This window comes from Penaeus chinensis, chromosome 19 (assembly GCF_019202785.1).
Source record: "Penaeus chinensis breed Huanghai No. 1 chromosome 19, ASM1920278v2, whole genome shotgun sequence".
NCBI classification, from domain to species: domain Eukaryota; kingdom Metazoa; phylum Arthropoda; class Malacostraca; order Decapoda; family Penaeidae; genus Penaeus; species Penaeus chinensis.
In genome coordinates, this window is record NC_061837.1 from 6,387,320 (window position 1) to 6,399,819 (window position 12,500).

The 12,500-nt window shown below is 48.6% G+C and overlaps 1 protein-coding gene across 1 annotated transcript in view; it reads left to right on the top strand.

The window, feature by feature from the left end:
* The window catches only part of LOC125035058 (integrin alpha-PS2-like), a 99,571-nt gene that overhangs the window by 77,800 nt on the left and 9,271 nt on the right, over positions 1-12,500 (top strand). The window contains exons 7-13 of the mRNA XM_047627159.1: positions 4,651-4,880; positions 5,034-5,186; positions 5,329-5,529; positions 5,662-5,837; positions 5,944-6,074; positions 8,585-8,733; positions 9,451-9,662. Coding sequence (XP_047483115.1) covers positions 4,651-4,880; positions 5,034-5,186; positions 5,329-5,529; positions 5,662-5,837; positions 5,944-6,074; positions 8,585-8,733; positions 9,451-9,662 — 1,252 coding nt within the window. The remainder of the gene's footprint in view (positions 1-4,650; positions 4,881-5,033; positions 5,187-5,328; positions 5,530-5,661; positions 5,838-5,943; positions 6,075-8,584; positions 8,734-9,450; positions 9,663-12,500) is intronic.

A 12,500-nucleotide genomic window follows, 5' to 3' on the forward strand; every position in this document is an offset into this window, starting at 1 on the left:
AATTGCTGTTTTGGTTTGGTCTTCGTGGAGACATGAGGGAAAAGGAGGATGGTGCATTGGCTGCGACGTGGGAAATGTTTCTTGAGTTCTCCGAGGTTCTGTGTCTTGCTGGCGGGATGATGATAGGCAGGTGGCCGGTTGTGATAGCAAGCCACCCACGACCCTCGCCTGTGTTCCTGGTGGATATGGGTGTAGTCGAAGTCGAGAGAGGTTGTTACCGAACTGCTGAATGTGCATAATGAACGCATAGACTTGGTATTATAGTAGAGTAGAAAACGTTTATATTGAAGTAGGGATCGATTTACAGCAAAGTATCATCCCTTTCCGCTGTCCGCTATACGCATCTCCGGAGAGAGGTGCGTAGTCCACCCCTTGAGCTCGGAGCTGTGTATGTGCCCGTGCGTAATCCCATATATTCTAATCCCGTGTAATCCCCCGAGATGGAGTCTGGAGGTGCGGGCAAATGGGCAAAATAGCCTAAGTGTTGCAAATCCCCAGTCATGGCGGCGTCTCAGACTTAGCCACCGTTCTTTTTCTCTCTGCTTTTTCCCCTTAACGCCAGAGCGGCGCCTCACCCCCTCCCCCTTCCCTTCTACCAGACGCTAGCAGGGGAAGGGAAGGGGGATGGGGTGGGAGGGGCAATCTACCTTCCTGCTCCCACAGCCCCATTCTCTCATTCCCATACTCGTTCGTCTCTGAGCACCCGTCATCACCCACTTCCTAGTATTCCCTCCCTTCCATTTGCTCCCCTTCGCAGGAACTTCCCTCTTACCCAGCCTTACTTACCTTTCCTCCCTTTGCTTCTCCCCTACCCCTTGCCCAGGACGTAACTCCTTCTCGCCATTACCCAACACATACTTACCTCTCTTCCCCCCAGCTTCCCCACGAGACGCCACTCAACCCTCTCCCTTACCCCTACTCACCCCCTCTTAAATCCCCGACACGCACTTGTTCTCTTCCCAGGCCTCCCCAGTAGACGCTATCCTCCCCCTCCCTCCCCCTTCCTCCCTTGCCTCTCCTCCCCAGCGTCCTCACCTGGCCGCTACCCCTCCCTCTCCCTCGCCCTTCCCCTCTCCCAACACACTTCTCCCCCCCCCCCAAAAAAAAATATCCGCACCTGGCCTCACCCCCACCCCGCCTCCCCTTCCCAAGCACCTGAGTCGTCTCGATGGGGGAAAAGACCCGGACGAGAAAGCGATCCGATTAAAGGCTTTCGGAGGCGGTTCTTGATTCGATTAGGGCGCCTCGTCCGGCTGGCGTCCTCTGATTGATGGCGCCCATGAGAGAGGCTGAGAGACCTGGTCTATGTACGTCACATCTCATTATTTATTTATGTATTAATTTATGCATTCTCGTTCCCGGATCGAAGGTTTGTGGGTAGCTGGTGTTTTGAGAATGATATCACGGGTTTAACGGGTATTTACCATGACGCAAGTGATCGAGTGATTCAAAGGCGCGAGCTCACGTCTCCACGCAAACGACGGGAATGCGTTGTATATTTGGACTTAACGGTGGCGGTAGTGCTTCCTGCTTCTGTTTACGCGCGTTTAATTGTGCGGAGATATTAGGGCTGTGCGTCGGCGGGGAGGAGGAACGGAGAGGATTGTGCTGTTTAGAGTAGCATTGTTGATATTCAGCAAGGAAGGCATAAATCTTGCCTTCAGTCCCTGCCTCGCGAGCCTCAGAAATGTTGCCAGGCGAGGCTTCACGAAGGGACAAGCGTTACCACAAATCACACCGAAGGTACAAGCAACGCGGGGGTGAAGCAGCCAGCCATGTGTCTTCGGCCATCACGATTATGTCAGGTTTAACAAATCAGCCCCGCGATTGTTCTATCACAGCGCCCCCGCCCGGAGATTTATGTCGCCTCGTTCGTTGGGCCGGAGTTACAGCGGTGTGACAGCCCCCCCCCCCCCCCTTACTCCTCTCCTGTCCCTCTCCCTCCCTCCCTGTTATTTATTGAGTGGCCGTCTGTGTATTGCCCTCCCCTGGTGGTGGGTCCGACCGGTAAATCATTGGCAAGTGTTAACTGGGAAATTACGAACTGTCTTGTTGTCCTAATAAGCGTGAGGAGCTCAAGAAGGTGATGAAAAGGAGTCGTTGCTAATCTCTAAATTTGTTTGTTTTCGGTCTGAAATTTCCACTATGAGGTCATGTAAAGGACAAAGGTTCAAGTGGTTTGTAGTTTGTCCCTGTCTGTAGGATAAATTCAACACCGCCCGACAAAGGATTAGCGCCCAGTGATGTGAGAGAAATGTCAGGAGTTAACTAGAGGGTAATTTACAGAAGAGAAATGTTCAATTCATCACCACCCTATTAGACGTGAGAAAATCCACACTACTTGAAGATATATGGGAATATGTCTCGCTCCTACATGCTTATCTTTCATTCTTGTGTTTTTTTTTTCTTTTTCCTTTTTCCTGAGCGTTATTAAGTTTCTAAAACGGACTGTACACAGCCTCAATTCTACCCTTGGTTTATATTTCTCCCTCGCCCAAAGGGGCTGAGAGGCCACGCACACCCGACCCTCTCAGGCGAAGGTGCAGACTCTTTTTGCATTCCTGATGTATCTGGAGATAAGAATTAGATTAATGAAAAGAGACAAGATGGTTGATAACCCTTTCAATCGCCTCAGTGGTTCTTCAGACGTCAAGGGTGGAGGAGAGACGGGGAGGCTGCGGCGCCCCCTTCTCCTCAGATGCGCCCGTCGCTGATGCTGAGCCGGACTTATCATGCAAATCATAATGCGATGCTCAGAGATGAATATATTTTTCTATTAGGATCTTGGCTCATAAAATATGCTGTGGGGGTTGCGATGATAAATATCATGAATGGGAGAAATTTCTTTTTATCTTTGTTTAAGTTTAGGTACAGCAGAATTAAATTTTAGAATGGCTGTGGTGATGTACTACTCTTGAGTTTTATGTAACTATTTAACTAGAAATTACTGAAATTCCTAAGTAACCAGAATATCTTTCCAGAGGGGACTCACTTGAAGGCATTAGGGAAAACCAAAATTATATTTCTTTACAAAAACTAAACCATCAAATTAACATAGCCATCGTCTCCCCTCCCCCCCTCCCCACCTGCCCACCGCCCGCCATCTCTTGCAGGTGAACAAAGAATACTGGCCATAAACACCGCGTGTGTTCCATTGCAAACAGAAGAGACAAAGAAACATTATCTCGAGAGAGAGATTTTGGTCCGTTATCATACCAAACTTTGCTTTCGCTTTGCATTCCGTGACTCGTAGCGGGAGGCGGGGGGCAGACGGGTGGGTTAGCGGGTGGGTGGGTGGGTTGGGGAAGGGTGGGCGTGACGGCATTGTTTACTTAGAGGAGAGGAGAGAAGTGTGGCGAGCTTGTGTGGTCAAGTGGGTTAGCCATTGCACACTTGGCGGATATTTATAGTGGTGTATGTATGTACCGCCATCAACTTATTATGTGCACTTGCTCTGAGTTGATCCGTTATCGCCACGTCACTTGATAGTCGTATTGACGTCTAGTCTTCAATCACAGGTTAATGATATAAGTCAGCTGTATTACCAACCATACATGAATGTTTTAGCTTGAGGTTAACGACGGCGATGGTGACTGTCAGTGATTCAAGTAGCCATGACGCGCCACGACTTTTTCTAGTGGAAATGAGCAGCTGACGCTTCTATCGGGATGGATCTGACACTGATACGCCAGCCGGGAGGGCATTCGGCTGACGAAAACCGTGATTGGGCCTGACAGTGCCCCCGATGCCCCTAATAGAAGAAATTGGAGACACGCTTTTCTAAGTGTGTGTGTGTGTGTGTGTGTGTGTGTGTGTGTGTGTGTGTGTGTGTGTGTGCGCGCGCGCGCACGTGCTTGCATATAGAAATGCATGTAAGACTGCTGGCTGGCAGCCGCCTTCCATTTCTGAGCCGGGTTTTGTGCGCGATCAGTCACAGGTGTCGGATTATCAAACAATGGCAGGGAACGAGAGGCTGAGTAGCGCGTGCGGCTTAACTCGGCGATCATCCGCTGTCACTTTTCAAAGGACGTTAAATCTGGACCTTTGTGCATGAGGGTTATCGCGCTGGAATCGGCGCGGCCACCGCAGTGATATGCACGGTGCGTCTCCATAGGGTCGCTTTTTATAAATGGCCGAGCTGATTGATCGTAAATTTCATGCGCCCAAAGATGGCGTCTCATGGAAGTCAAATGGCGCTAAACGTCATGACGCGACGCCCGCGACATTTGGAACAGGCGCTGCCTCGCCGCCCGCTTCGCCCGCGTCGCCCTATTTGTCTCAGGCTCGTAAATGCAAAGACGCTTTATGGGTTTTGCTAAACTGCGGACGAGAAGGTGCGACGAGGCGAAGCTCCTGGGCGAGTTCAAAGCGGACCTTGCGATATCGTGAACCGCGGACGGAGATTATTCGGCCGACCTGTCATCCGAGATTAGGCTCCGGGGCAAGACAGGGCCAAACACAATAGCAGTAGTTACTCCCTCAAGAAGCCATTCAAGAGGAGAAGGGGTGGGCTTTGTCCGACTGTGGTTTTACATTCCGTAATCCGTTGATGATTTGTATAGCACCCTTAATCTAAAATTGTCGTGACTGTTTTATCGTAGAGTATTCATGCCTTAACGAAGCTAACGACACGCCTTTCTTTGATTCCAGGTCAGGTGTTTTACCAAGACTTACTCAACCAGAGGGAGGCGCTGGCGACGGGGGAGGGTCCCCAGCAGGACGACATGAGCTACCTTGGCTATTCTGTGGCCACGGGGGAGTTCAGCGGCGACGGCGAGGAGGACCTGGCGGTGGGGATGCCCCGGGGCAATAACCTGACGGGCCAGGTAGTAGTGTTCGACCACCGCCTCAACATCCTCTACAATATTACGGGTCGCCAGGTAAGTCTTGCATTTCGAGGTGATGTAACCATCATTTAGAGAAAGTTATTTATGTTTTTTTTTTTTTTTTTTTTTGTCTAGTGTATTGTTAATGAATATATCTCCCGGTGTGTAGATTTTTTGAGGTACCTTAATCTTGCCTTTACCTCGTAGATCGGTTCATACTTCGGCTACTCCGTCACTGTCCTCGACGCCAACGGAGACGGTCTCGACGACGTGGCGGTGGGCGCGCCCTGGTACACGGACCCAGCGGCTTCCACGGACTTCGAGGAGGGGTCCGTGTCCGTCTTCTCACAGACGCAGCAGGTGAGCGAATCGTGCACTTTTCCTTCATGTTTGGGACGTGTTTTCTTCGGCAAGTAACTTCACGTTGATATGCTTCCCATGTGACGATTTATATTGTTTTAAGTTCTACTTTCGACTGGCAATTCGCCCTCTCTCCCCGCAGCGTAACTTCCAGCTCTCCGTTCAGCTGATGGGCGATCGGTCCAGGAGTCACTTCGGGCTGTCCTTGGCGTCCCTGGGCGACCTCAACCGTGACGGCTACGGTGATCTGGCGGTGGGCGCCCCCTACGCCGGCGAAACAGCTCGGGGCGGCGTCTACATTTTCCTCGGGGGACCCAAAGGCCTGTCCAAGACTCCCTCTCAGGTTAGTAAAGCTGTTGGTGGGTCATCTTGAGGTACGACGTTTGCTCACAACTAATTTAAATTGGTTTAGCTATATTTGATTGTATGAGGCATTTTGTAGTTCAATCAATCATCTCACCTGTCATTGCCTCAGGTACTTTTGGCGGAAGAATTAACGCAGGTGAACATCGCCACTTTCGGATGGGCGCTCTCAGCGGGGGAAGACCTGGACGGAAACGAGTATCCCGACCTGGCGGTGGGCGCTTACGACACCAACAAAGTCGCTGTCTTCCGCACGCGACCTGTTGTCCAGGTCAAGGCCGAAATAAAGTAAGTCTAACCATCGAAACTTCAGCTAGAACGCACATAAATGTCTTTGCTGATTTTGTATACATTTACCAAATCCTTGCTTGTTCTCACCAGCATTGCTCCTCAGTTTCAGCGGCAGAAGCGGCATCATCGACCTAGACCAGCAGGGATGTTCCCTTCAGGACGGCACCAACGTCCCGTGTGTGGCCCTACAGTATTGTCTGACATACTCGGGGCACGGCGTTCCAAAGGACCTCTGTAAGTGTATCTGCTTCCCTATGTGGCTCTTTGTATGGTTGATTTAGCATGTGCGTGTGTCGGAGTGAGAATGAAAGTGGCTTTATTGTTAACCCTGATGACGTCATTGTTAACGTTCGTTGTATCAGGGGATTATAAATCTTCCATTCACGTGAAGATTTTCATCGACGGGTGCCAGCTGGGCCGTTGTGCGCACAGACACAACGTTATACACCAATGCATTCTTCATTTCGTATAACAAGCCTTAAGCAAAAGATCGTGAACGAAAAACTTCATATCCAAAGAACCGGCAAGTACACACCTCTAAGTCAATACCTAACACGCTCAAAAGACCTTCGAAAAGCGGCGGCGACATAGATTCTTCCCGAAACTTCCCCGGCTTCCCTTATGCCAGAACACGTTGAGCCTTGTCATTAGGGTTGAAGGATGTGCGAGTTAGCGAGGGCCGTTGTGTCGAGCGGCTGGGTGCTTACTCCTTATGAGGCTGAAACGGCTGTGGAGGTGCCCGTCAGCCTAATAGCATGGCGCTCTGTGGTGAGCGTTGATTTGCGGGGGGAGAGAGGCGGGGGAGGGGAGAAGGAGAAAGAGAGAGGGGGGCAGACAAGGAGAGGGGGAGAGAGAAGTAGACATTGAGAAAGAGAGAGGGGGGGGCAGAAAGGGGAGAAAAAAGAAGGAGCAGAAAGGAGAGAGAGAGAGAGAGAGAGAGAGAGAGAGAGAGAGAGAGAGAGAGAGAGAGAGAGAGAGAGAGAGAGAGAGAGAGAGAGAGAGAGAGAGTGAGAGTGGGAGTGTGATAAAGAGAGAGAGAAAGAGAGAGAGAGAGAGAGAGAGAGAGAGAGAGAGAGAGAGAGAGAGAAGTGAGACAGAGACAGACAAAGGCAAGGAGAATGGTATTTTCAGTAGGTGATCCCAGTTCTAATTGCAGTGATAGTTTTAGATGTAATGATCAGGTTTGTAGGCGCAGTGCAGTCATAATCACGAGTACAAACACTTGCTTGTTGTGATGGTGATTGCGGCGGTCGTAAAAGCAGCCAGAAAGACAGCGGTTGTTCTTAGTCCTTTTCTTTTCTCATTCTTAAGACTTCTTTTCTCTTTCTTAAGACCCTCCCGGAAAAAAAGAGTTAACGTTGAAGCTTGTAATTGCGGTGCTGGTCGTCTTTAATTGTTACTTGTGGTGTTAGATGTTGCAAAGATCGCATGACATGAGCTTTGCGAGGGATCCGAGGGGTAAGAGACGCGTAGAGGGAGGGTTAGTATAATCATTCTTTGCTGAAATTTAGTATGCCTTTCCCTGACGACCTAGAATTAAACAACGAGTCCATCTGGTAATAAAAATGACGTAAAAAGAATTAGTGTGACGTTTAATTTTGCAAACGTAGCGAGTGTCTTAACGCAAGACGGTGATACGATCATCCTTTCGTCCAATTATTTACGAAGTTGCAAAGTAGCTCGTGAATCCTGCAGAATCACGAAGAGCAACTGCAAAACCCGCGTCTCCTGCTGAAGATGTTACCATCGTATTTTTGCGCCGATAGCCGGTGACGCAACGAACCTGACCTTTCCGTCGGTTTCCTGGTGATGCTGTGGCCGCGCTGGAGGACTCACGCTGGGGCAAAACAAGGCTTAGTCACGTCTGCGAAAGGGGAACATGATAAAAGATTATTATTGCTCAGCGCCTAGTGCGTTGCGATTGTGCAAGGAATGTGGCCGCGTGTCTTCATTAACAAAAGAGAAGTTGGACATTATATTTCAACATATGATAGTGGCTCGATATTTTGTTTTCTTTTCTTTTCTTTCTCTTTCTCTGCTTTTCTCTCTGTTTTTTCTCTTACAGTACGATACCTTCGTAACAATGCCCAACTCAGATGAAGTATTTCGTCATTCCATAAATAGCCCACAAATACACCCGTTGCCCCCGACGTCTGAATCACAAACCAACGAAGCCCGGCTTGAATATCGCCAAACAAATGAATAACCGCCGTCCAATTGCGTCCAGGCGATGACGGAGCCTCAAGTGGTGTATAACTTATTGATGCTAAATGTTTGGCCGCGCTTCGGTTCGTAAATAGACGCGGGTAGACTGCGTGCTGGCGGGCTGGGGCAAGGCAAGGCAAGGGGGAAGGAAGGGAAGGGATTATCTTTACGGTTCAGATGAAGTTTTTATGGCGTATGTTATGAATGGCGGATGATCTCGAGGTTTTAATGACAGATGAGGAGTCTGACGTTTATGGTTTGGTCGTGAATAGCGAGCCTTTGTGCCGCAGACATATAAAAAAAGACAATCTCAAACCGGCCGGGTATGTTTAGGGGTATGCACATGCGATTGTGTCACAGCCGATTTCTCGTCCTGATATGATTGTTGAATTTAGATGATGCGGGCTTTTTTGTGTTGCAGTGCTGTTGTGTGACTATGAATTATCCCCTTTTCTGTGAATAAACAATGCCATTTTCAATTTAGGAAGTTTTTTCTCCTCTTTTTTAACTTTATATATTTTTTTTTATCTCTCTCGTAGCTGTGGAAGTGTCCTTGAAGCTGGACCGACAGGCTGAGTTGTCTCCTCGCATGTTCTTCCTCGAGAAGGAGAAGCACTCGGTCTCCAACTCCACCATCGAACTCAGGAAGTCCGTTAAGGGATGCAAATCTGTTTACACCTACATCACCGTAAGTATTTTAACTCCATTTCTCACGTGCTATTCTTCTTCTTCATCTTCTTCTACTTCTTTGGTTTAGTATTTTGATCAATTGGTTTTCATGATAAACAAACACCATCCGTCAAAGAGGTGAGTAATTCTACATCAGACTCATTTCGCGAAAGAGACTTAAATGGCAAAATCTATTGGGTGATCTTTGCCGTGATTGATGGGTTTTTTTGTGACACCGTTGCCTTTTTGATGTTCTTGTTCGCGAGATGATCCATCATCAGCTGGACTCCCTCCCCCCCTCTCCCCCTCTCCTTGACTCTCCTTTCACGTGTCCCTCTCGGGCCGTTGCCATCCCTCTTGCCCGCCTTCCTCCTCTCGCCCTCATTACCTCCCCTTTTCCTAATGACCGAACCACTCCGCCGTCATCTCCCCGCCCCTGGGCTCTCTCACCTGCTTCTCAACACATTAGCACCTTCGCCTGTGCCTTCTCTCTCTCTCCCTCCTCCCTTCCCCCTCCTCTCCTTCCTTTCCTTTCTGTCTCACTCCTATCCTTCCTTTCTCTTCCTCCTCCCTTCCCCCTTCCTCTCCTTCCTTTCCTTTCTGTCTCACTCCTAACCTTCCCTTCTCTCCCTCCTTCCTTTCCCTTCTCTCTCTCCTTCCTTCCCCTTCTCTTTCTCTTTCCTCCCTTTCCCTCTCTCCCTCCTCGCTTCTCACCGCCCGCTTCTCCTCCCCTCAGAGCGACCCCCGGGATAAGCTGACGCCCCTGGAAGCGGAGATGCACTACAGCCTGGTGGAGGGCCGGTCTCGTGTGCCCCGCGAAGTGCTGCGCGCGATGCTGGCTCCTCCGGCGTCGGGCGAGCGAGAGGCGGCTCGCACCACCATCTACATCAAGAACAACTGCGGCGAGGACAACGTGTGCGTGCCGGACCTCAAGACGCGGGTCGAGACGTAAGTAGCCCTCCAAGGCGCGCTCTAACCTTCCATTTTTCATGCGATTTGGTCATGTCAGGTTGTTTCGCGGGTCCTTAGGAGGGGCGTTAGCATATTCAGCGCCCGGTGTAATGACGGCATTCGTGTCTGGTCAAAATACCCCAAGTTTGTAGAAATCAAGATGGAGTGTATTTAGACACGTAAGCCAGGCGTTGGGTTAGAGAAAAATGGGATTTAACTATTGCTACCTCGCCATTTGCACGCTCTTCTTTACAAAGTTTTTTTTTCTGTTTCTTTTTTTCCGGCAAACGAAAGGGAACGAAGAGAGGTGGACGATCAATGAACAGTCATCCATTTGAATTGCAAAGCAGTAAGCTGCCACAGTGCACTGAATGGGCGAGCTTGGCGGTTTTTCTTTCGTTTTCTTTTTTCTCTCTTAACTCGCGCATTTTTTATATATATTTAGAATTTTGTTTTTCTTCGTTAGTTTTTCGTTTCTTTTCTTTTAAGGCTGTAGAAAACACAAACATTTCCTTTCATATCTTCATGCTTTTTATTCTTTCTTTTTCTACGCTCGGCGCGATTCTTAGAATTACTTGAGAAACCAAAATATGCCTAATTTGTAAGTAACAAGCTGCTTGTTTACTTAACGTCCGAGCAAGGGGTGAAGTAGAGTGGCGTAGATACACTTGAGCTTTGAATAAATAAACGATGTTTTGGCATAATGAAACGCATATCTCTCATTAGATTTCCTGATCTCCTCTCCCGCCATCTCTCACTGCGTCGTTTATCTTTGGCCCGTTATTTTATCTCTCTCTCTGTCTCTGCTTTCCATTCTTCTCCGCCATCTCTTCCCATACCTCGGCCGTCATTAAAGGTTTTTACACTCGCAGATGTTGAGGGGATCGCTAACCTGTGGGATCCGAACGCTTAAACGTCCGTTACACGGGTGATACGATCCTCTGTTTGTGGCGAAGTTGATCCTCATTTGTTTTATTGCTCAGTTGGCAGCTTTTTACCTCCTGGCTGTTTAGGCGATCACACATTTGCGTGGATAGGCTGTTTTATGGACTGCAATTCCCGCTCGCTTTCTCCCGCCAATGCAAATGGCTAATGAAATGAATGGAAGCGAAAATCGTCCCCGTTAATATTCCAAAGTTTTTGTGACGCGACCTAACCCTGGCACAGTCCCCGCCGTCCCGCCATTGTTCCGAGTAAATGATCTTTTGTTTTGAGGCAAATGTGCGTATTTGGTGACGTATCTCCGAGCCATATCTCGACACCGTCGTTTAAAGAGCGTCTTTGACGGGTTCCTGTTGCCGTGATGTTGTCGTTGTCGTTTTATTATTACTTTGTTTTGTTTACTGAACTAAGTGACATTGATTAGTGGGACGCTGCCTACTCCTTGCAGTCTGGGTGGTCGTTGTTCACTCTTTTCAGTGTGGTTAGTGTGTATGTGAAAGGTATGGCGGACGAGGAATTATTAGCTATTGCGCGTGTCTATTTTCCCACGATGTCTCTGTTTATCTGTCTAGCTATCTGTCTATCCATCTATCTATCTATCTGTCTCATCTCTGCCTCTCTCTCTCTTTTCTCTCCTCTCTTCTCCTCTTCTCTTCACCCTCTCATTTCTCTCCTCTCCTCTCCCCTCCCCCTCTCTTTTTTCTCCTCTCTCTCTCTCTTTCCTCTCCGTTCTCCTCATCGTTCTCCTCTCTGTCTCTTCTCTTTCCTCTCCTCTCCTCTCCCTCCCTCCCACCTCCAACGTTCTTCCTTTCCACCCCTTCAGGACCCATTATACCCGTCCCGCATCGCTCCGTATGGGTGTCCGTCAGCCATATTAACATAACCGTATTGACCTTGCAAACGACATTGATCTAGTCCCTTATAAATATATAGAAAATAAAAGTCTATCGCCTCCCATCTGTCCTTCGCTTCGGAATGTAGGTAGCCGGATTTTGTGCGAGTTGTAGCCCAGATTGTAGTGTTTATTTGATGTATTTTGAATATGTAGATCCGTGGGGGTTGTTTCAGTCTGTTTTATTCTCCGAAATACTTTAATAACTTGGTTTTAAATGTCCCACTTCCATCCACTAGCTCCGACATGTACTTAGCAGACGAGGTCAAGGGGAGGTCATACAGTGTTAGCTCCTGAAGTAGGTCACATCTGCCCCCTTCCTCTCCCCTCGTTGGAGCAGAGTGAATGCGTTACCATGCAAACGCCTTTTTCACTATTAAACAGCCGGTCATTTGCTTGTACAGTAGTTAGCTTTGGTTATTTGCGTGTTGGGAACTACTTAATGCTTGTAGAATTATTGAGAAGCTATATTTTGGTTTGATATGTATATTTCTATGTTGATTTTGCAACAAAGGAATCCAAGAACTTGCATATGGAGACGAGGCCACACAACACTTGACAACGAGGGACACTCAGCACAACCCTCGCTAACGCCCCCCCGGCTGGCCCTCGTTAACCTTCGCTCTTTCCCATTATCATTACTGTCATCAGGATTCTGTAGACTCTCTTATGTGTTTATGTTTGTGTACGCGTCTTTATGTGTGTGTTTGTGTGTGAGAGACAGGCGACAGATGGATAGAGAAAGGGAAAGACATAGAAAGACAGACAGAGAAGGCGAGAGACATAGAAAGACAGACAGAGAAGGTGAGAGACATATAAAGACAGCAGAGAAGGCGAGAGACATAGACAGACAGAGAAGGCGAGAGACATAGAAAGACAGACAGATAAGGCGAGAGACATAGAAAGACAGACAGATAAGGCGAGAGACATAGAAAGACAGACAGATAAGGCGAGAGACAGAAAGACAGACAGAAGGCGAGAGACATAGAAAGACAGACAGA